Consider the following 24705-nt stretch of genomic DNA (forward strand, 5'->3'; position numbering starts at 1 on the left):
ATTATCGCTTTATAGCTCCTGCTTTAAGTTTCAGGCTGTTATTCATTAATGTCACCTAGTGCCGCTTACTGCCACCGTGTCTTGAGTCCTCGGCCGCGAGTTAATCTCTCTGTCGCTCCGATGAGCGAGTACCGCCTCGATCGCAGCCGGAGAGAGCGATAGGTTCTCATAACTGCTCTTATTTAGCTAGGGCAATTTGCTTTTTAGTCGGAAAGATGGGAGGGCTGAATCCAGCTGAGTAAACAGAACAATAAAACATTTATTATCCATGGAAGTCCTCTCCTCTTAGCTTGGAGAGGAATCTCAGGCCAAGCTCCGGCACTCAGAACGAATTAAAAGTGCAGCCATAAAACGCGTCTGCCCGCGCCCCTCACGCCCGCTTTGCATTCATGCCATCAAAGCCGGTGCGCGAGTCATCAGATCAGCAGAGCCGTGGTTTCGCTCGGACCCCCTGTGCGGTAAACATCACTCGAAACGATCACTTTTCCTCCTCGTATGAAGGCAGGATCATATAAGCAAAGGATGTTTACAGAAAAGCACAAGCTGCTCACGTCAATGCGAGAGATGCAAAGCCTTCGCACATGTCAGACGCAATCAAGACCATCCAGACACGAATCCATACTCCTTTACTGCAAAAGCATAACAGAGTTATTATTAATATTTTCTTTGCGCTAATGAAACTTGATTGGTTCCTACATACAACTGCGTATTGGATTTTTCAGCAAAGCAAAAGAGCAACGTGGGTCCAATAAGTGCTCTTTGTATAATTCTCCTAAGAGGAAATTGCTGGCAGTCCTGTAGCTGATCCATCATTACGGAGCACACGGCCAGCCTGGCAGAATTCCTGGGAGTGTTTGGATCCGTGCCTGATTGTTTATCAGTGAAATTGGTTGTAGCAAGGGCAGACGGGTTAACCCGAGTCCGGCTCTCTCTCCATGTTACGTGTTGCAGCCATGACTAAGAGACAGACGCTCCGATTAGCCGGGCCGATATTCCATATCTCATTTGTTTCCCTCTCTGGTTAGTAATTGCATTCCGCTTTTCAAATCATATTTGCCGTTATCAGCCTACAAACAAACAAGCTTAATAGAGTTAAGCGAAACCATTCCGAAATGTCAAAAATCATTTGGCTCCTAACTTGAACATTAGGAAAAATATGTTGACCATTAATATTGATTCTGTGTGTCTGTGAGTGTGTGTGAGTGTGTGTGAGTGCACATTTTAAATATTTTTTTTTTTGTCCCTGTCTTTTTCTTTGTCATGTTACTCGAAGTACTGTAATTGTAATATCTTCATTCATAATAATGGAGTGCATGTGGGAGAAATGAATGCAAACACACACACACATGAATACTCACACATATTCACAGTGATGGAGGATTCAAAGACAAAAGAAAAAAGATGTGACATTTATGGTCTGTTGAACAATTTTGTTTTAGACTTCAAAGCGAAGGAGTATCATTCAAGAAAGGCCGGATTGTTTCAACACCCATCTGGCCTGAGACGCTTCTCTGTTTCTCGGAAATGTGAAGTGACTTCAAACATCCTCCTAAAATTTCATCTCTCTCTCTCTCTCTCTCTCTCTCCCTCTCTCTCTCTCCAGGGACCTGAGTGAGAATCAGATTCAGGCTGTACCTCGTAAGGCTTTCCGTGGAATCACCACCGTCAAGAACCTGTAAGTCTGCCGCACCGCACTCCTCTAAACAGCTGTCATCCTAAAAAAGATTTAAACACTCGCTCCATTAAGCCGGAGCGAAATGAAAAAAAAAAAAAAAAAAAAAAAGTTTCTCGTTCCACTATTTAACACAAGTTCTGCTATGTTGCTTCATCTCACCGATGGGAAGAGGACAGATGCTTCCCAGGAGACGCAGCACATGCCTATAGCTTGGGTTGCCCGAATCATTTGTCTTAATACTTGATAAGCTTAGCAATCATGAGGAATCAGTTAATCAGTATGTCTCAGTAAGATAGATGTGTTCAGGATATTGCTATGAATAATGCTCCCCTACCACTTGCAATTACACTAATGGACTTTGACAAATTTATGTTCTCACTAACAGATTCAGGCACTGTGCTTTTTTTTTATTATACCCTCATTATGAAGATGGGCTAGCAACGTGTCCGCTAACAGGCGTGGATCTTTCGTCAAATCACGTACAGTATATGTTTAAACGCTCTATTTTCCGCATTGCGAGGCAACATCCTCTTTCTCGTGCCTAGAACAATAAACGTCGCATTCCGCAGCTTTACCTTGCACGAGGCTAGGGTCAGGGAATCACAGCTTATTGATAAGCCCGGCCGCAACGAATGCGAATGCGAGAGCGTACCTTTTAAGGTTACTCAGCCTTTCCGTCTGTTTGTAGTTAAAGATCGGTTGTGGTATGTGACCTCGTCCTCCGTGTGACTTCCCCAGCCTGTGGATGTCTGATACGTATGCGGTGCGGTCCTGGAAACGATATTGCTTTATCTGATAGTGCTTGCGTTCCAAGCCCAGTTTAAAGGGGTCAGTACAATCCTGCTACGTGCTGAGAGCTGGAGCGCAGAGTTCGGAAAACTGACCTCTTCCTACTGCGCTGCGCTCCGTCTTCAATGTCAGCCTGATTATTTTATACAGGTACAAATAATACAGAAGAGTCCAAAAGCCGCCGTAAAAAAGAACCCTTATGAGAAATTGATACAGTTGTGCGAGGCTATAATTATCAAAGCATGCTAATGAATTCAGTTTTAAGTCATTAGGGGAGATCAGCCATTACCACTGTGCATTAGAAGAACACATCAATAAGCCGGAATGTGTGTGAAGACAACCCATTACAGGCCACACACACACACACACACACACACACACTATAGGCAATTTGAGAGCACCAGTCAACCTACTTTGAGAGGGAATCCTGCAAGCCTGGGAAGAACATGCAATCGTCCCCCACACACAGTCCAGAGGTGAGATTCGAACCCTCAGCCCTTAAGGTGCAAGGCAACAGTGCGACCCACTAAACCACCATTCCTGCATGTTAAAGTAGATTTTATGTTTATTCAAGACAAGTACAAAGGGTGTTCAAGTCAAACAGAGACTTTGGATGAAATTTTTAGTTCAAGCGCATTCCCATGATGGGAATATGATCGGAGTATGATCCCTGAACATCTCCGAATAACACGTCGCCACCTTGCGGGAGAGACGCATCCGTCTGAGAGACCGTTCACAAGGGTACAAAGTAAATTGTGTTTTTTTATTAATTAAAAAAATGGTAATAGGCCAATTAAGGAGAATTGAAGACTTCGGGACATCCTGATATTAAAAAACCCCGAAAACAGTTTCCCTTCGCCTTGTGTGCACTGCATCATTGATAGTTAAACACATCAGGATTTTTGGCGTCCTCAATTAATTAAACATAATGAACTTGCAGTTCACTAATTGGCCAATGTTACATCGCAGGGCTTATTAACTGCTACGTTAAATCTCGAGTTTTCAATCCATGCGTGATAAACTTGTTCATTGATTTATAATTGGAACAAATAGCACATAGTGTGAATATAAAAGTGTTGTGATCAGGATTAAAAGATGGATCCATGTGAAGTATGCAGAATGTATGGTTTCTTGTCGATTTAAACCGATGAGCCTTATTTGGGTGAATGATTGTGATTGAGGCGTTTTAATATGAAGAAAAATTGAGATAAAGACGAAAATGAAGTATTCTTAAATACCAGGCATGAGCCAGGTGAACGATTTAGATGTTTTAAGGACAAAAGTTTTTGCTTATTCTACTTTTTCCTTTTGTTAAAGGGATTTCAGACCCAGAGAGAAAGAAAGAGCGCTTGCTTTTTTTCTATCCCATATGGCCAGACGCTCGTATTGACAAACTGGTCTGCTTAAAACCAACTGGTGTCATTATCAAAAACAGAAAAAGTGACTTTGTTATGTCTGGGTTGAACAACTGTTTTCATTAGCTAATGGCAAGGTTGTGCACAGTAATTGCATTGGTTTTGTGTGTGTGTGTGTGTGGTCTGATACAGTTAAACGAGTGCCACTCCCTGTGTTGACCTCGCTGACCAGGGTCAAACGACTCCCCGTGTGCATGCGCATGTTTACTAATCACTGCTGGTCGATGAATCTCTCCAAAGCCGCGCACACAACCACGCACACACAACCGCGCACACACCGTTTCTTGGCATTGCTGCCTCTAAATCAATGTGCACACCCCGTGCATTCCCACTCATATCCATTTTTCAAAATTCCCTCATCACCTGCATTTCAATGTCTGACAGTTATGTCCAGCTTCCCCTCCAATAGTTTCTGAGCGAGTGCTCGGAGAGCTTATCTTTCACTAGATGTCATGTACACGGACACGCATGGCTGGCCAGAGTGTGAGCACCGAGCAGATGAGCTCATTTTTCCAATAGCCGCTCACGGGAAAGGGGAGGAAAGGGGAATACAACCTGCTCTTCCGCCGAGCCGCGACATAAAATGCGCAGCAAGGTGACTTTTGATTTAAGAGGTGGAATAGTACATCCTTTGTTAAGTTTTTGCTGGCGTCGTTGTTGTTATTGTTGTTGCGTTAACCAGGAAACAATAGAGCGGCACTGGTCCAGGAGAAGCATTGATTTTTTCATGTATACGTTCTGTGTCCTAATGTCTGCCTGGCGTACACTGCTGTAGTGGCTGATAAAGAATCACATCTTTCTTTCTTTCTCTATCGGTCGTAACCTTCCCCACGTCTCCTTAGCACACTTTGCACGAGTCAGCATCCTTCACCAGCAGCCATATGGCTAATATCGCCATCGGGTTGCCTTTCGCAGCTAACAAGCCTCCATGCGCCGCGCTTCGTTTCTCCTGTCTCCATTTCCAGTCGTAGCCGGTCTCTATACGTCTCACTGACACGCTACACCGATTCCAGTCAAACATACCACCGGAACGCTTTAAGGTCTTCACTGGCCCGGAGTGGAGTGTCATTCCTCCGATTATAACACACGGAGGGCTGTGTGATGCTCTCAATACGTACATGTCTTTCAATATATGCTCGTGTCAGCACAACCCGGAGAGCATCGCGTTATTGTGTCTATGAAGAGGCGATTAATAGTGAATGAGGCCCTCGCACATCCATCCTGCTGACATTGTTATTCATAGAGTGCAAATGTAGCGTAGAGCTGCATGAATTGCCTGCTCGCTGTGGGGGTGAGGACGCTCTGTCACCTGCAGCCGAGGTGTGATTGAGAGAAGCCCCGCTCTGGTTTTTGTTAAGAGAAACAAAGAACGGATATAATTCACGCCGCCGTGTTTTTTTTTTTTTTAATCGCTAAGGATGAGCATTATACGAATTTAATATTTATATAGTATATTTTAATCGTGTCACGTGGTTTATGGTTAGCGCTGTCATCTTACACACCGCTCCCAGGGCTGCGGGTTCAAATCTCACCTCCCGTATGTTCCGAGTTTGCATGTTGCTTGGTGGGTTTCCTTCGGGCGCTCCGGTTCCCTCACACGTGTTTTATCCTGATTGGCGTTTCCAGATTGCCTGTAGTGTATGAGCATGTGTGAGTCTTTCTCTTGGCTGCAAGATTTTGGGGTTCTTAGCAAAGACCGCTGGCATGTAGTCAAAGGTCACTGCAGCCAACCAGCAGAAAACAAGAGCAGATTATTATTCATTTATTTATAAATTATTGTCACTGTGTGATCTTATATTAAATTAAAGCCTCATATAAGTTTGTTTGATGGTTTGTTTGTTTCATGCAACATTATTTTCTAGGCAATTTGTTAGCAAACCTAAGCCCATATTATATAAGCCGTGTTCAAGTCAAACCGGGACTTGGGTTGAAATTTTAAATGAACAAAACTTAAAGAACAGTGCGGTGATGAGACTCCTACAGGTGGAAAGAGTAAAAAAAAAAAAATACTGATACTTCAGAGAAATTCTAAAAAACACGTCTAAACCAGTCTAAAAAACTACTCAAGTAAAAGCAAAAAGGCATTTTGCTACATCACTGGCATCTGTTTTGTCCGTCTCCATCGTTCTTGTGAATTTTCATTAATAAATTTTTTACTTAGTAACGAATATGATTGAAAATGTAGCAAAGTACAATACTTCAAACAAAACATAATTTGTTACTTTCCACCTCTGGGCGCAACAAAAGATTTGAACGGTGCAAAGAAGGTTTTAAAGAAGGCTGTACATCCATGAATGACGATCCCGGCTGAGGCGGGTCTAAAGCGACTGCAGTCGTTCGCTTGAGTGGGAACCAAACCAGAATGCATGACCTCATACCGCTCACCACACCACTTGCACGTTACAGGAACACAGCTGGGAGTTATTGCCTTACTCCCTCATCCTGACTTTGCATGAAGTGATGACTTTCCACATGTACTGTAACATGAAATGTGGGATACAGCATGTGCATTACTGTAGAAGGGGATTATATAGATAAATGTAGGTAGTCCTGTTATTCTGCACAATAAAAAATCCCAGGTTTGACTTGAACAGACCTTGTATATTGTAGTAAATGGTATTGTGATATGATATTTTGGTTACATATATTTCTTCACCTAATGCACACACACTCAGACACATCCGCTCGAAAAGTCTAGCAGTGTGGCCTAGCAGAGCATGCAAGCTCTCTCTGTTCCTTTCATTTCTTTTAAAGCCTCTTCTAGGGTTGCACGATGACCTTAAACCTGAACGGTTCAGGACTTTCGTAAGTACATTATTCGGGGCAATGTTAGCTTTTGTATTTTTTCATAGTTTATTCTCACGGCAGCAAACAAAATCTAATCGCATTGCCCTTGCTCTTTCAAATTTGAATGAATTCTTCATGAGGTTGAGAGAAGAGTGGAGACTGGGTATGTAGTGTACAGTATATTTCCACCTTATACCCAGTCTACGGTCTATTGCATCCCTGACCAGGATAAAGCAGTTACTGAACATGAATGAATAAATGAATGTGGTACGGAAGGACCAGCAACTAACTGCAGTTTTATTTTACATTATTAACGCAGGATTTTTCTCCAGCTGCCTGCACCTAGTCTTTCTCTTCCTGCTTCTCCTTGGAACCGTCCAAAATGGATCAAATGGTTAAAATACGGATTAAATCAGTGCTGTCCAGCATTCCTGTAAATCCTGGGGAATTGCTTGCATCATTCATATGCATCAGAAAATCCTAACAGCAGGGTCTCTGTCACTAAAAGTGTCTGTGCAGTAACCGTCCTCCTGTCCTGTCCTCCTTCCAAACAACTGCCAAGAAAAATGTCTTTAGATGGATTCAAATAGATATTGTGTACATTAAGATGAAATGCAATTACTTGGTTGACATAATAGTTGAACCGCTTACAGGATGCTTTTCTGTTCCAGCATTGGTCAGCATGTCTTTGAGTTCATCTTCACATTAGTGCCAGCAGCATCACTTAGTATTTGGGAGGAGACTTCTTGTGCTTAGGTTTTACTTGCCTTGAAGACCGGAAGTACAACAAAAAAAACTTGCTTGAAAGATTTTATATATAAGTAACTGTTTTATTGAGATGAAACTGGGGTCTCTCCCTGAAATCCTGGGCAGAAGGTGAGGTGGGATCACTCACCTCAGATGGTCCGGCAGTTCATCACGGGGCACCGTTCTCACATTCATCGTTACATCTAGGGACAAATTAGCATAACCGTTCTTGGCTGTTCGCCAAAGTTCAGCAGGTGATGGTTTTCCCACCCTCTCTCACACACACACACACACACACACATACGTATGCGTATGCGTAGGCTTATCCAATACTAGTCTTCCAAAACATTATTTCGCAAACACGTTCCATTCAACTTAGAGAGCAGTGACCGGCTAAAGAGCTTCATCTCTACAAATACAGATGCTGATTAAACTGCAGGTCAATTCACTGTTACCGGTTACAGGTCTGCTGGTTAGCAGCAGGTTGTTTCTGACAGATTGATAGTGGGGCAAGTGCTTCCTCTTTTCTTCTTCCTTCCTCCCACTTCTGACCCTCTCCAGATGGGCCACTGGCAGCGCAGGAGCATCAAACTGCCAATACGGCCCATGCCTGCGATGATTAAAGGCCAATGTAATTAGATTGAAGGAAATTAAATTTGGGACTTCCATTCTGCACCACGTCCCACCTCAGATGCGGACAGATGCACAGACATCATACGCATGCAGACACATATGCACACGCCAGGCAGTCGGGAATGCATGAATAAGTAATCAGCACTGTATGGGTTAAAGAATGGAAACAGTCTTGAATTACTTTCGTGAAAGATTTGTCAAGTGTAAAAGAGATGCTGCGATGTTATAGGCTTATACAGTTATACACTACGGGTTCCACTGCAGTCCTTAAGTTCAGACAGGCATCTTTCCGATTTGAACATAATATGGTAGGTTTTAAGATTTCAAGTGATTCTAATTGTTGATGTCAAATAACAATTTGGAAGAAAATAAATCAATGTAAACATACATATTGTAGATCAAAGGATCAATGATGTCATGAATCTTTTTACTTGGTTTAAAAGTTCTTATATTTTTGTTGCATCTTCCATTTTATGAGTCATCGATTAGTGTCTCGATTAGGAGGTGTCCATATCTTTCAATCATTTAATCATTCATTTATCTTTAGGAAGTGTTGTACTGTAGGTGTTATATATACAGTTTGGATCTCTGGTAGTAATGGCATTAAATAAGGCAAATATATGCAATAAAATTGACAGTTTCAGTGTGAACCAACATTATATTTACAATATTTAATGCAGAAACTCGAACCTAGAAAATAAATCATACTTGCACTAGTGTGTCCTGTTGTATAATTATAATTTCCAAGATTCAGTAACTTTATTTATTTATTTATTTTTGCTGGCTTGTGTGTGTGTGCAATATATATCCATCCATCCATCCATGTAGGAACCTCTGTAGTCCGACTAGGGACTGTGCAGGCCAATGGTGACCATTTTATTTATTCTCATTTTTACGACCATGGTAATACCTCTGGTCAAGATTCACACACGCATTCACCGTTTGTGGGTAATTTGGGAACGCCAATTAGCCTAATCTGCATGTCTTTGGACTGCGGGAGGAAACAGAGGAAACTCCATGCACACAGACCGACGAAAACTAGTGCAAAGTCCAGTCTAATACCACATATGCAATTGGGCGTCTGGACGTTTTTCCCCCTTCACGTGTCCAAGAAAAACAAATAGTACTCACTTATGTCACATAGAGAACGAAACTCAAGTCAATCCACATTTGCAGTCCCTTCCTTGAAAAAACACTTATCCAGTCAGGTCCAGTCCGACGTAAGTGAGACCTCTAAACTCTAAACTTTGATGGACGTTTAAGGTTGTTTTTCCCGCTTCTCAGCCAGTCTTCCCGGGATCGACTTCAGATCTGGAAATTCGTTACCGAAGATGAATGCTATTTGCGGCCAAGTGCACTTTCAGAGAGTCATTTGGCCCAAGTGTGTAAACTTTAGCTAAAAGCATCGGGATGTAGTAAAAGTAGCAGGCTGCCATTTTTAATTCAGCGCCTGACACTTATTTTATTTCCGCAGTGATAGATAATGCGCTGCTTGTAGGCCATTTCATTTGCTCTCCTCTTGTATTACGGTGACAGATGGGCATCTTACTATTTGGGAAGACGAGAAGAAGGGCAGGAAGGGGCGGCAGCTTTATTGCCCCTTTCTGTCTAAAGAGGCAAAAGTGGCAGGTCTGTAGCAGGTCAGATGTCATTGCTGCCTTGTCGAACAAATGACTTAACAACAGCATTTTATTTTTTTTTGTGGAGTGACCTACATCAATCTTCTCCATTTTTTTTAAATGGATAAGAGGTGGTCTGGGTGGGCAGAGGAATAAAGGAAGGGGCCTACAAATTAACGTGAAAGACAAGAAAAGGAAGAGGAATGGGTGTGTGTGTGTGTGTGTGTGTGTGTGTGTAGTAGTTGAACGTTGTGACCCAGTCTGATTTACCCAGACCCCTTTCTTTAATGAAATTGTTTCAGTGGCCGAGCTGGTAAAAGCTTGTAATGGATTGGGTGCTCTAATGTAATAAAATTACTCCCTTTTCTGACTTAAAAAAAGGGAAAGACAGAAGAGGGGGAGAGGATGGATGGATGGAGAGAAAAGGGGAGGAGGGAAAGAAGGAGAGAAAATGCAATTAATATTTACAGAGTTGACAGACGGGGTGGGTCGTGCACTATAGCCAGCCTCCTGTTCCATCTCCTTATGTCTTACTGGCTTCTCTCTCTCTCTCTCTCTCTCTCTCTCTCCCTCTCTGTCTCACTTAACTACTTTTTTCTCATTCTCTTTTTATATCTTTTACCTTGTTTCCTCACGATGTCTTACAGCAGGATAAATAGAGTGGGATGGAGAGAGATAGAGAGAGAGGAGGGAGTAGAAGAGAGAGAGAGAGAGAGAGAGAGAGAGGGAGGGAGGGGATATGATGGGCTGCAGCCAGCCAGGCCACTTTTAGTCATTTGGTCCTTGTCCCTGACTGCAGGGAGAACTGTGGAGGTGAGAGTGCTGTGTGTGTCTAGTGTGTGTGCTGAAGTGTCTGGCTCCGTCCTGCATCCCCCCCCCCCACCACCACCTCCATACTCCTCCCCCAATTCCTCCACCCTCCTCTCCTCCTCTCCCTCTCTTCCTCCGTGCCCCTCCCTCAGCCCCCACCCACTTGTCTGCAGACCCACCGCTGACTCCTGTCTCTCATCTGCAGGCAACTGGACAGCAACCATATCAGCTGCATTGAAGATGGAGCCTTCCGAGCCCTCCGCGATCTGGAGATACTGTAAGTCCCGGTCTCTTTTCTCTTTTCTACATCCTCTCACTTCATCAGTTCTTCCTGTTGCTTTTCTCTATATGTGTTTGTGTATTGCTGTGTACCGGTGTGTTTTTTTTTTTTTTTTTTTTTTTCGTTTTGTTTTTTTGCCTTGACTGTCCTCAAAGGACAAAGTGTGTTGCGCGTGAAAGTGCCGCGCACCTGCGATGCAGAAGCAGCAGCGGTGTCACCTCGTCTAATCTGTTGCCACTGCTTGTATGTGTGTGTGTGTGTGTGTTGGCGTAATGGCTGTGCGACAGTGAAAGTTGCTCGTTTGTCATCCCATGCTGCATTGTCGAATCACACCATCGGCTCCACTCAGGATGTTGTGTCCCTATTGACTTTTCCGCGTTGTTCCCAGACATGCAGTGTACTCCGTTTTATGCACATCTGTCCACACATCTGTGTCCTGTCGAGACATTTCTACTTTTTTTGACTTCAAATCATACTTTCTATTCACTTCAAATCCTCTGGATCAGTTTCAAATCGGTGTTCTTTCACGTTGCACCATTCTTGCTTTAGTCTTTAGTTGGACAAATTGATCACTTCCACCTTTCTAACCTTGCTAAGCTCAGTAAGAATTCGGGTCCTCCAATGAATTCCTAGATACTGCCACAAAATAATTCGGTGTGGGAGGGGGGGAAAACGGTGGTGACACTGTAGATAGGATGTTAAAATCCAGAGGATGTGAAAGAAAGGAGAGAGCAGGAGGCGCTGAGCTCCACCGCAGCCCCATCCATCAGGCCAGTGGCAGAGTGCTAAGTGCCAGCCTCATCCTCCAAACGAGCTCAGGCAAGAGGGGGGGGGGGGGCAGTCCTCACCGTCCATTTATCCAGAGCAGTCCACGGCACAAGCACTTCATCACTGTTAGGCAGGCCGAAGTTTCTGAGACATTATTGAGGTGCTAAAAAATTGGGAGAGACTGAAGCAGTAGAGGCAGAACGGAGGCGAGAGAGACAGAGAGAGAGAGAGAGGTGAGTCAGAAGGCAGAGAGAAAGAACGTGAGACGATCAGGAATTAGATGTCATTCCTTTGGAATTGGACAATGGGAGAAAAAAAGAAACAAAAGAAGAAGAAGAAAAAAAAAACATGAGCAAAACCGTGTGAGTGAGTCAGGAATCAATTTTCATTAATAATACAGAATATCCTCAGATTCCACCAAAGCCCATTAACAAATGCCCAGCCATGAAGAACAGGGAAATATGAATATGCACTGCTCACTGCTGATTGAACCATCCATCCATGTGGTCGTCAGCAGCGGTGTAATGTATCATCCAACCAATCATGATGTGCTAACTCGGTGCATTGGACTCATTAATTCACACCCTATATGTCCTTTTAGTGCAGGATTTCACTTAGACGGATAAAATGTTAATATCGGCTCTGACAGCTTTGTTACTCACCATGGCAAACTAGACTCCCAGGGAGTGTTAAGGAGAGCTTAGGGGTGTGAAAATGGTGTCCGTGAATCAGGTTTGCTGTTTTTATCTCTTGGATTAATGCAGCAGTGCGTCTCGGAGGAGACCTTAATGAGTCCTTTCTCTTGTCCGCACCGTGGCTGTGCTGTGACGAGGCTTGAGCTGACCCTCCCTAAAGATAGAAAGGTTTTTAGAAGGCTAATCTTGACCGAAATAGCCAGCACATGAAAATCTGGAAGATGTGCCTTGTCATAAGTCCGATATATCAAACTATGGCATCGGCAGTAACATTAAAACCACCAGCTTCATTTTGTGACTTCCAGATTGTGTAAGACCACTAAAGGTGTGCTGTGGAGGTCTGGATTGGACTTGCTTGTTTATCAGATTGACATCTGGAGATCAAGTCAAGCCAACACTTTTTTTTCTTTTCTTTTTTTTTTTAACCTCTTGTCGTGTTCCTCAACCCATTCCTGAATGATCTGGCATTGGCAAGAGCACAGTATCATGCTGAAAGGGTCCATTAGGGAATACCATGTACATGAAGGGGTGTACTTGTTCTGCAACATGTCAGGTAGGTGGTCAAAGTAACATCCACATGAACGCCAGGACCTGAAGAAAATTCTCTTCCCCAGGTAAGTGATGCACACAGACACCTCATAATATTAAAGAAGACATGATTCATCAGATCGGACCACAGATCGGTGCCCATTGTAGGCGTGATCAACACTGGACACAGGTTATAAGGGGCACGCTGACCAGTCTGCTGCTACTCAGCTCCGTTTGCAGCAAGCTGTGGATCGACTGTGTGTTCTGACACCTTGTTATCATAGCCAGCGTGAACGTTTGCAGCAGGTTTGCTCTTCCTAACACATCATACGCTGGGAACAACCCACAGGACCTGTCGCTTTGGAGGTGGTCTTTCTGGGAAATATTCGAAAATGTTCCATATGACACAAGCGTAATATATATATATATATATATATATATAGAGATAATAGATCATAGAGATATAAGAATTCAAGTTTTATTGGAATAGCAGCCAATAAGGACAGACACAATAGACGCATTTAGATGCAGATTTAGATCTGTAATGGGAACGCATGCGTTGATGAAACGCTTCCTGTTCCGAAATAATGAAGAAACCTTGAGAGGTTCCCAGATTCTTCTGGGTGACTCTGAATAGTAAGATTATAAACCATTATAAATAATAACAATGAGCTTCCAGCGAAGCTTAATCCGTTTCTTTTCTCAGGTGTACGTGTACGGTGAAAAGGTACAAAAGATAAAAGATAGGGGAAGGGTTCGGGGGGGTGAGGGGGGATGCATCAAAGAAACAACCTCCATCTATTAAGTCGTGTCAGACGTTCAAAGAGTTTCCTTTGATAGCTAAAATCCAAAAGGCCAAACTTTGCCACTAATCGCATCCATCATTACGAACAAGTATTTCATACACATCGGAACGGTATAAAAAAAAAACGTCGGCCACGTCCGCAGATATAACACCCTTTTTTTTAAAGGATGCTGAGCACTCCTGATTTAATGTAGAAAAGAAACTTGATCTAGCAGGAGCGCTACGTGTCAAATCCCAGACCTCTCGTACCGACTGCTTGCGTGTGATTTAACGCCTGCCAAGGTTCGCAAAATAAATGATTGGCCCTTTCTGGTGATGAATTGTAATTTCTATTTAACATAACTGCGCTAATGATTGAACTAATGACTTCAAAGCTATCTCAGGCTCCCCCCAACCCCCCACCCCCCCTGACAGGCCATGCCTTGCATCTTAATGAGATGGATAAAGTGCTGTGGCCAGCACACTAATGAGTAAAATAGTTCATTTGCAGGGAGGGTGCCTTCGAGAGCCTCAACCTGTGTGTAACGGACCCATAATCACCCTGAAATTTTCACATTGTGCTGACTTTTGGGTTTTTCCAGCTAATTATGTCTTTTTTGCTTCATCTGTGCTAAGACAGGAGTATTCAATCTTACACTTCATATATTTTACATCACACCAAATTTACAAGGTATTTTATTGGGTGCGTTTGATGGATTGTAGAAACACAGAAAATCTCTTATGGTATCCAGCATTCGTAGAATGTGTGTGTGTGTTGATGTCATATTCCCAAGGTCACGGTTTGGAAAAACTCTCATCTATTTGAATTGGGGTTAAATTTATGTTACTAAGTGATTTTTTTTTTTGTTGTTGTCAAAATCAATTTGCATGGCTCTTTGAAAAACCAATATCGTGAAAAATTTCCGAGCCGAGGCATAGGTCAAGAGCGAGGCAATATCTGCCATGAGTTTGGTTTTCAAAGTATAATAAGCGTTTAACACTGAAATCATACACTTCCATTCAAAATATTTATTTCTGGTCAATCAGACGTGTTCGCACAAGGATGGACTTGACGCCGAAAGGAAATCGGGTCCAAGCACTCGCGTTTGAGATTGATTTATGTTGAAACTGAGACACAGGGAGTATATTTTATTTCCAGCACTGTTATTGTACAAGATCGTAATATCCAGACTGTACTCTGATTGTCAAACTGTACGTTTTTTATAATACTTTCAAGATGTTAAACTGGGGGTTTAGAGATTTACTCTGCAATAAAAATGGCAGAAACTAATTTTTAATGTGGTGGGTATTTGAGAAAGTGCCCTCAGGTTTCAGATTTGCTTTTGCGCAACCTCCCACGCATGCACGCGCACACACACACACACACACACACACAGAGAGCACTCTGCAGAGCGCTGGGACATCTGCATATTTTATAGCCACTTTGGTACAGGAAAAGTCTGGCCCCGAATCAAATGTCAAATCATGTGAATTTTTTTTTTTTCCCGCCAGGACTGTGTCATTTTTTTATGAGGAAGAAAAGTGCAGAGATATTTCCGTGCCATATGCCAAAGGTGACCTTACCTCACGCCAGGCTTTGACACAAGGCACCAAATTTTCACATTGCTGTGTCCTGCCAAATGCTGTCATTTGTCAATGTGTGTGCATTTCTTTTTTCTTTTTTTTTTGCTTTTTTTTGCGGGGACAGCTTGGCACGCACTCCCCTATCAGAATCAGGATGACGTTATCATGGTAGTCTATTTCTCTACGGTATGAGCCGCCTCGTTGTATAGTGTATTCAATTTACGTAGACGTTAATCTCATTTTGATTAAGCAGCGCCACTCACAGCGGAATGTAGTGTGATTGTAGTTTTTTAGAGGAACGTGGCCCATTATCATGCCAAATCAAGGAGTTGCTGTCTGTCCCAGGCGAAAAGCCCAAAGCATTTAGTCTGGTTTGTCTAAGACAGAGATTCTCAAACTTTTTGCAACCTGGGACCCATTTAACTATAAAATGACTTCCTTTAGTCGAGTAATACAGTACATTGCCCATTTACGGCATCCTCCCTCATCTAGACTCCCTTATCCAGGCCCTTGCTCAATATTGCTAGCTTGGCAGGTCCTGGAGTTCGAACCTATGACTTTCTGAGTCTTGGTCCACTGATCCACTCCTGCTCTTATCAAAATTTCTCTGGGATCAAACCTATACAGTATTTTAATAAGACAATTAATTTATATGACAGTGATATAAATCATTTATCAGATTACTTCACTGACTTGACTGCACTGATAAAAATATCGAAGTTATAAGTAATAATTAACCTTATTTAGAGGCTCGTTGTGTTCGTGCAATTCAGGTTATTATTAAATTAAATGCATTTTAATTTAAAGGGCCGGTCAAACCAATGAATGATTATTTGTTGAGAAAAAAAAAAAGCTGAATAAATATAAAAACTTGTATAATACTCCTGGGTTGTGATTTCTACCCCATAACTACCCCATAAAAAAAACAAAAACAATCACAGACGTACTGGCTACACTCCGCAGACTCCCCGGACCCCACTTTGGGAAGGTTTTTTTTTATTTATTTTTTTTAGGTAACCTGGGAAACCAATTTCTGTTCAATTACAGCTCTGGGGAAAATGAGTCAGGGTTTGATTGAGGTCTGGATGTATGACGCAAGAAATGTAGTACGAGGTCACAAATATACATAAAACGCTTTTCATAGGAAATGGTTTGGTTGTTTTGGGTTTTTTTTCCCTTTTCTCCTCTTTAAAAAAAACAACAACAAAAAAAAACTCTGACTATGACCTTTTGAATGCAAGGTCCCAGAGAAGTGGACCTCGGACCTTGGTGTTTTTCAAGTTCCATGCCCTTTTATCCTAATCATTTCAACTTAAAAAACATTAGTCATGTTCTGCTCTGCTTAATGCCCTCTCTGCTGGTAGTTACAGAGTGACGGCCCCAGTGTGGTTAAAGAATGGTGGGGGGCAATTAGATATTCCATGCATCCTTGATTTCCAACTCTAGTTCACCCTCCCCTAAGAGAGATCCGTCTTGTTTCTGACATGTCTGATTGAAAGGTTGCCTTTTTGGTCAATACAAGGCTTTATGTGACAACAAGAGACAGGCGAGTGGTGGGAGCAGGGCCGGGGCTAAATGAGGCAACGGATTAGAAGAGGGGAGCAGGAGGAGGAGGACGAGGAGGAGGAGGAGGAGGGAAACTGTCATTAGCCTCAGGAAATTGCCTTGCCACCACGCACGGCCCTGTTGCTTTATCTCTGTTCGGTCTACGCAAAAGCCTGGTTCAGGAAGGGAGCCATAAAATGGTGGCGTCTCTATAGTCAGACACCTGGTAAGAGCAGGACGAGAGACATGAAGAGGGAAGAGTGTAGAAAGGACAAGACATAGAGAGGTGTCTGTAGAATCTGTTCCTGTTCCTCATCTGAACCTCCATGCCTCGAAGAGGCAGCAGATTTTATTTATTTATTTATTTATTTTAAATTCCAAGAGCTCGTCTGGTATAATTATATTTCTCTAATGATCCAACACTTAAACCCAAACCACATGCACGGGGTTTAGTGTGTCGGATCATGTTTATACAATAATTTTTTTTTTTTTTTCAGTTTTTCCTCCAAGATTTATTTGAATTATTACAACAACATCTGATTGTGGCTTTGTGTTGTAGTTAAAAGGTAAACATTTCCACTCCAGCATGGATCCAGTTATACTTCAGGAAATGATAGAGCCTGAGGCTCTGGAAACAAATCGTAGAGGTAATTGGAAGGCATGTGTATCCTCCCATAGCATGTGTTCACACCAGCAAGTGACAAGCTGCTCGTTTTGCTTATTTGTAGAGTTCTCGTGTGTATGCATGTTCCAAATAACTTAAAAAATGATGACATGATGAGATGAAAAATTGGGGTAACGGGATTTGGTTTTGGACCAAATAGATGATGATTGTCGAATGTTACTGAAATCGTGGCTGTGTGTTGTGCTCATGCATACCTCTCACCGTGTTGCTCACTCGTGTGAACGGAGGATCCGACCCAGGCTGCTGCTCCGATGCTCTCTTTAGGAGCACCAATTCTGCAAATGTCACCCAACATCTCAGGTTTTACCATCAGAGGTGAAAAGGATGGCAGTGACCCTGTTTGGCTATAAGGTATTACAGGAGAAAAAAAAAAGTGGCCTGCTTCCAGAATCGTGAGAAACTTCACTTTTCAGCTCCAGACAGTACGAGTTAGAAACAAGAAGAAGCATTCGATTTTCTCAGCTGTACGAGTGTGTCTCTGTATCAGCAACAGACAGACAGCTTCTAGTGCTCTCCTTCTCTCTCCTTCTCTCTGATTTTTCTCTCTTTCTCTGTCTTCCACAAGCGCCTATTTAACGCTCCATCCTTCACACAACAGCCCCTCTCTTATTTCACTTGCCTTCAAGAGGGACGTACCCAGGGTCCTCTCCAAGCTCGTCTAATGAGGGACCGGCGAAACACTGAGAGCACTTGAGACCTTAGCATCTGCCTTTTTGGGACTGTGGGAAAGCTTTCTTGACATAGTTGAGGAGAGAGAGAGAAAGGGGGAAAAAAAATGAAGCCGGGGAAGAAAAGGTGTTCCATCGAGACAGTCCCCGGTGTCATTGGAAGGCTACGGGATTGAGAGGCTAATGGCTACTCAATCCCATTGACTGCCGTGTCAATAGAGCTTTAAATCAAATCATAAAGTTGCATCGTTAAGCTTCGCGGCATGTTATTAGTCAGGAGCCACAATTGATTTGATTCTGTTTAAGCTCGAATGCACGTTCTCAGGAGACATCATGGACTCATTGATTGTTCCTGGTAACAGTTGGGTTTTCACACACACACACACACACACACACACACAAAAAGTCACGTTCAGCTAGTGGAGGGACACAGAAATTATTCTGTTACTCATGTTAATTACAAGGAATTAACATTAAATATACATAGTCTAATACTCGATACTTGATTTATTTATTTTATAAACCTGCAATGTTGGAATAAAGAAATGCATGACAAACTGGTTAAAGGAAACAGTAATATCTCAAGCATCATCGTTTAACAAATGTTAAATATAAAATCTCTCGAATAGCAATGCATGCCCTGGCTGGGCAGTATGGGGTGTGGAAACCCACCAACGGAGGGACTCGAACCCAGATCCGAAAATAAACGACATAGAGCCTTAGCCAGATGAGCCACCACTCCCACAACTTCCATCTAACGTGTTCTTGTTCTTCTTTGCTCCCCTCCTTTGAAAAAACTTTGGTTTTATCCAAACTTCCATCTAGAAACTTGCCGTTCAGCACACCCGATGATGTTTCCTCAGTCATCTTTTTATCCACGCTAAACCTGCCACTCTCACACAGCCAGGTAACTGTGCTGCGGTTAGGTGAAGCCTTTAGGGTCAAACTGTCAAATAATTAAATCACTTTAAAATAATAATGTAGTAAACTGTATAAATCAATCACATAAATTTTTAATCACATTACTTCATCTTAACAGCGATAATACACCATATATGATCTGCGTTCATATGCAGGGAACCACAGTTTACATGTGTCCTTGGCATGGCTTAACGCCTCTGCGGATAACGGATATGTAATACCTGCTTAGACTCAAGGGCTTATCACTCTCATTACGCCTCAAATGTGCGGTCAAGACTTAATCTACTCTAACCCTGGCTACGAGCACAAAATCCATATAGATTATTTTTATGATGGCTTAATATAGCTGGACCCTGGCCAGTTGAAATATGGATGAGTTGGAAAGCGCTCCCCCTGTTAGGTACACTTGGAGGGGTTCGGATTGTTTTGTTCCCATATTGCTTTCTGGCTGCATTCATTCTTTTGTGCTTTAACTGTTTCCCAGCCAAAGCCACAAAAATCTTTTTTTTTTTTTTTTAGTTGTTGTTGTATGTGTGTATGTTTTTGCTCACTCAGCTGTAGAAGAAATGGAACCAGCGATCACAAGTGTTGGTTCTTCCAGTGCAGTTTTTCCTCCACTATGGTTTGGTATTGCAGGTTTTAGCCGAGCGTCCCCGTCACAGACTGGGCCAGAACTTTCACTACTCCAAGCCTCATGGTTTGAGCGCTGGCTCTGAGTTTAAGGCCTTGAGAAGGGGTGCGCGTTCCTTTCCTTGGGAAAAGAGAGAGTTTTTGTTAAACTTTTCACAAAGGGTGATTCCTCCTCCCGTCGCGCTTTTTTTTTGGGTGGAATAACAATCATTTTCCATGCCATTTAGAAGTCTTTTCCTGCGCCTTAATAAAGTGTTCCCCTCCTGAACCATGCCAAAATAAATGTCAAGATTGTCATTAAATGTCCACAAGAATGTTTTGTTTTCGAGGGATTTGCACTCTTTTTTTTGAGGGGGGGTGGGGGGGTTCTTTCTTAAAGCCATGCTGTTGTTGGGGATGGGGATTTTCCGCTGTCGGGATAGCGAGTCCAATGTCAGAAACACAGAGACATATTATCCTGCGGTCTTATCCATCTTCCACTCTCGTTTTTAAATGGAGGTTTAGGTCGAATTAGCTGCTTGCGAGTGTAACGCGCAAGCTTAGCGGGTCTGCTAGCATGCATCGCTGGCGTCACCTCAGCGCAACACTGTGCCACAGTTCTCCACTTAACAGGCCCGGACTGAAAAACCCTGGCATCGGTTCTCCCCCCGGTGACCCTTAGATTACAAAGCACAGTCCAACTCCCTCAAACCCTGAGTACAGCATTCAGCATTTTCATCAGGCAGGCAGGCAGGAACATTATAGCACCAGTTGAGCAGACCCAGACCCCGCCGTGTCTTTCTGTACAGGGTGGGTTTAGGCCTGGTGACTGTGGGATGGCTGGAGTACAAGATTAGGGCAGCTAACTAACGTTAATAAGGAGGGCTGCTGCTCTGGCAGGAAGCACAGAAGCCTGCCAGCCATGTTTACAGCTGCACACGCTGCTGATGATCTCATTTTAAAGCCGATTACACGCTGCCGCGGACACACACCGATCATGCATTATGTGCACCACGACAGTTCTGGGAACAACTAACACACACCCAGTGTCCGCATCGCACACCAGTGGAGCGAAGGATTAGTCCAAATTAGGATTTCTTTTTTTTTTTTTTTTTTTTTTAATGTCTTCATATTTTAGCCATATACGTAAAACACTCCTAATCCTAATATACTGTAGGCATTATACACACACACTGGTCTTGATCCGTCTGCTACTCTTCATTTTCAATACCTCGTCTCTTTTTTCTTGAACTGCAACACTATCCAGGCTACAGCGGATCAATACAAATGTCTGATTTTTGATCTCTCTTTTGCTTTCTAGCACCCTCAACAACAACAACATCACCCTCATTCCGCTGTCCAGCTTCAACCACATGCCCAAGCTGCGCACTCTGTGAGTATTGCACTAGATTTATATTCACATTTATTCACTTGCCAGTAGGCTTCTGCAATATTCATATTTCCCTTCTTGCAATTTGCCATTTATTTTTTAAATAAAATTTGAAATAAATAATGAAACAAAAATATTTTTAATTTAATCATCCAGAACTGAGATGAACAGGAAATGAAAGTAAGATATAGGAAATACAATAATTTCTATTTCAAATTTACAGTAAGTGTGGGCGTAATATGAAGGGCGTTCGAGTTAAACCGGGACTTGTGATGAAATTCCTGATGAATGAAGGCGGGAAATTGATTGACATTTACAGAAGATGTCAATCACAGGACGGCAATGAGACACTTCAGTGAATGTTTTTTTTTTTAGAAAGGCGTACATCCGTGAATGACGATCCATCCAGTCGTTTCAGGGAACATTTAGTTAAGTCGAACACCTGATCCTTGAAAATCGACACGTAACTTGTCACCAACTTGCGGATGAGCTGCATCTGTCTGTAGGAACTGTACACACAATCATTCACAAACCCCACTTCCTCAGCGGGGAGTTATCCCTACATCCCCCTTTACAGTCCTGACCTCGCCCATGAAGCAGGAGAAAGTCAAGCATACTGAGAAATCTTTCCACCTTCAAACACTGGGTTAAGTGTATTAGTGTGGCGAGGGATTATGTCGAGAAATAAAGGGAGTATTTACTCTCATAAATGTGTTCTGTGATTGTGCACAATGAAAAGTCCCAGTTTAACTCGAACGCCTCTTGTAATGTTATCAGCTGTGCTGTTGGGAACCGCTCGTTGGCGGTGGCAGTCAGGAAAATCCAGCTGGTGCAATTTGAAATGATTTTGCAGTTTTGCAAAGTAAACAGTAAAAACCTAACACAGTATATATATTTTTTTTCCGATGCAAATTGCCTGTCTAATGTCTGCATGGCTAATTTTATCACCTGCTTAAAATATTTGAACATTAAATGGTAATAATTACAGAATAGCAAAAAAAAAATGATGAGATGAATGAATGATTTTATTACCATTATTATGACTTGTTCGATAGGTCTTTGATTTTTTTCCACCTTTTATGCATATCATTTTTTGGTTGAATCTTTTGGTGTTAACTGTTAACTACTATGTGCTTGTCTTCATTTAACCTGCTACAATAGAAAGAGATGCCATAGCATGTGTCCAGTCAAGAGAATACAGTATGAGATTTCATGGCCTAGAATGGCTTTCGTGCATCATTAGTTAATATCAAAGAATTCTAAACAGTTGTTTAAATCATTCCAGGTTCATATGGTGCCCATTTACTAGGGTTCCAATACTAGTGTAAATTGTAGATGTTGACAATACAGCATAAACATCAATAATAATAATAATAATAATAATAATAATAGAAACTGTTATATTGCACAAGCTAATTTTCCAGCCATTTTTATACAAATGAGCCGAGCAGAGTCAACACTCTCCCTTGAGTGCCTCCCTGTGGCTCTCTAACAGTCCTAGAAATTGAACTCCCAACCTTATTGATGAATAGACCTAGCCAGGACCTTAACCGCTGAGCTACTGATCATCGCTTGCTTAGAGCTTAGTGATTTTTGTGTAATATTTCTGCTACTAGTCTCTTTCTAAAATGCATTGCAGATATTATACAGATCTTTGTGGTATACCTATTAAAACCCACACACACATATTTAAACAAACTTAAATTAAATCCCAGAGTCTTCCGTCTGAGCTCTGAGGTTTGGCGCTCGGTGGGGAACCCCTAGCTTGTCTCTGGGACTTTGGTAATTCTCAGACGTCTGTTTGTGCAGGCGTCGCTGTGTTAGCTGCGTCGGGTGAGATGGCTCGGGTACAAACCCCTGTCACTACACCACTTTTGTGCTGTCGGATTTAACCCGCAATCGATGCAAATAATTCCGCGGCGACCAAACCACGCCTGGATGGATCCCATGTGTGCTCGAGTCTGTGTATTAGAATGGAATCAGGGTGGCTTTTCTCATGATTTGCATGCCGTGAAGAATAAGGGTTCAGGAGAGACATAAATAAGAGAGGTTGTCAGTGGTAAACACTAGTTGTACTCTAGGTTTTAGGGGGACAGACAGTCTAAGCGCATGAACCCCAAAGACCAAGGCGCTGTGTGGGCCAGTAGGCGACTGGAAACTTGCCACAGCTCTCTGGAAGCCTTGGTTTTCTCTTCCTCTAAGCGTTTATGGAGAGGGTCTACGGTTCCAAAGCCACGGCATGGTCCTGCCTCAAACAGCCTCCTCTGCATTCATCCAGTCAGTTTGGCCATGCTCCCATCCGTCAAGAAGCCTGACAGACTCGCCCCCTCGCGTGGGGGATCGAATTTGCTGACGCTCTGCTCCCTCAGGCTGTATTGAATTATCAGCAGTGAGGCCGGCTCTGCTACCCAGTACCCTCATATCGAATTTTCATCCTTTAATATCCCTACAATCTCAGTATTGAATTTGTTTGCTCGTAAAAACATCTTATTAAATCAAATGTTTAGAGAAGACTGTAATCTCTTTAGTAGGATTGGGGGGGTTGGTGGATGGCGGGGGGGGTATGGCACTGGGTCTCTGAAGAGATAATTTGGCTTACTTTGAACCCACTTCCCCATCCTTACAACCACCCATTTTGTCCTCTCCTCCCCTGGTCTCTACTCCATCTCTTAGTGCAGCAACCATTCAATTAGATCAAATGATATCACCCCATGGTGCTCGCCATTCAATAACTCAGCCAAATAAAAAGAGCGAGAAGACTCCCGTGGCTAGACGAGTAGTCATTTTCTGGGGAGGCCGGTCAATACGCGAGGTGCACTGAGCTGCTCTTTTGTGCATGCTCAGAAGATACAAACCTTACACACCTTTAGACAGCTGGGATTCGTGCTCTGTATGGCCTCCATCTCCGTAATCCCGCTCATCCGGAATTAATCCGCAACAAGATAAAGCTGTAAACTGGATCTATAATGAGAAAGGCTCTTGTTCCTGTGGTTATTCTCAATGGGCAAATTCGCGACCCTTTCTGGGAAAAAAAAAATAAAAGGATTTTACCTTCCTATCTAATTTGTGGGCTTTTGTCAAGGTTATAGCTGTCGTCGTTTGATTTGCTGACACCACTCTTTCTGCAGCTCTTCTCCCCCTCTGTGGCGCGTAATGGCCCGTAGAGGTAGATATTAAGATTGCTGGTCTCATCGGGAAGCCGCCATGCTGGTGGAGACCTTGAAGAAATGACACCATTGGCAAAAGCGGGCAGTTTAATCCACAGTCTTGTGTCGTGGCCAGAAGTAGAAGAAGTAGATTATGTACATACTGCAAATGTATTTTTGATACATGGAGTGGTGGAGGAAATTGCTAGGATTTCCCAGCAGAGCTCTTTTAATTATGCGCTTTGATTTTGGGATTCCTCCTCAAATTATGATCCAAATTGCGTTTGATGGTGCGATGTCATATTTTCTTTGGCGATAGAACGATGTGAAGACATTCCAGCGCAAATTAAAACAGTATCTTCTTTCAGCATTAGTGAACTCCATTCCAGTCATTACGTACTGCTCCGTGATCGCTCATTTACCAGGCAGACAGCCCCAGAAAATAAGAATCTCTACTGAGGCGCTTCACGTTTGGATGTCTGTCCCTGTCTTTATTTCATTTCTATCCAGACTCTCTCTCACTGTAAGTCTTATTCTTGCTCCCTCTCTGTCTATTCCCTCTTCTCCCATTCCCGACTCTTCTGTTCTACGTTCTTGTCTCCATTTCTACTTTATTTCTTCCTTTTA

The 24705-nt window shown here is 42.7% G+C and overlaps 1 protein-coding gene across 1 annotated transcript in view; it reads left to right on the forward strand.

Annotated features, from left to right (window-relative positions):
• Positions 1-24705, forward strand: part of slit3 (slit homolog 3 (Drosophila)) — a 177915-nt gene that overhangs the window by 88344 nt on the left and 64866 nt on the right. The window contains exons 5-7 of the mRNA XM_053505596.1: positions 1604-1675; positions 10681-10752; positions 20864-20935. Of these exons, the coding sequence (XP_053361571.1) occupies positions 1604-1675; positions 10681-10752; positions 20864-20935 (216 nt within the window). The remainder of the gene's footprint in view (positions 1-1603; positions 1676-10680; positions 10753-20863; positions 20936-24705) is intronic.

The sequence above is a fragment of the Clarias gariepinus genome, chromosome 10, assembly GCF_024256425.1.
Source record: "Clarias gariepinus isolate MV-2021 ecotype Netherlands chromosome 10, CGAR_prim_01v2, whole genome shotgun sequence".
NCBI lineage: Eukaryota > Metazoa > Chordata > Actinopteri > Siluriformes > Clariidae > Clarias > Clarias gariepinus.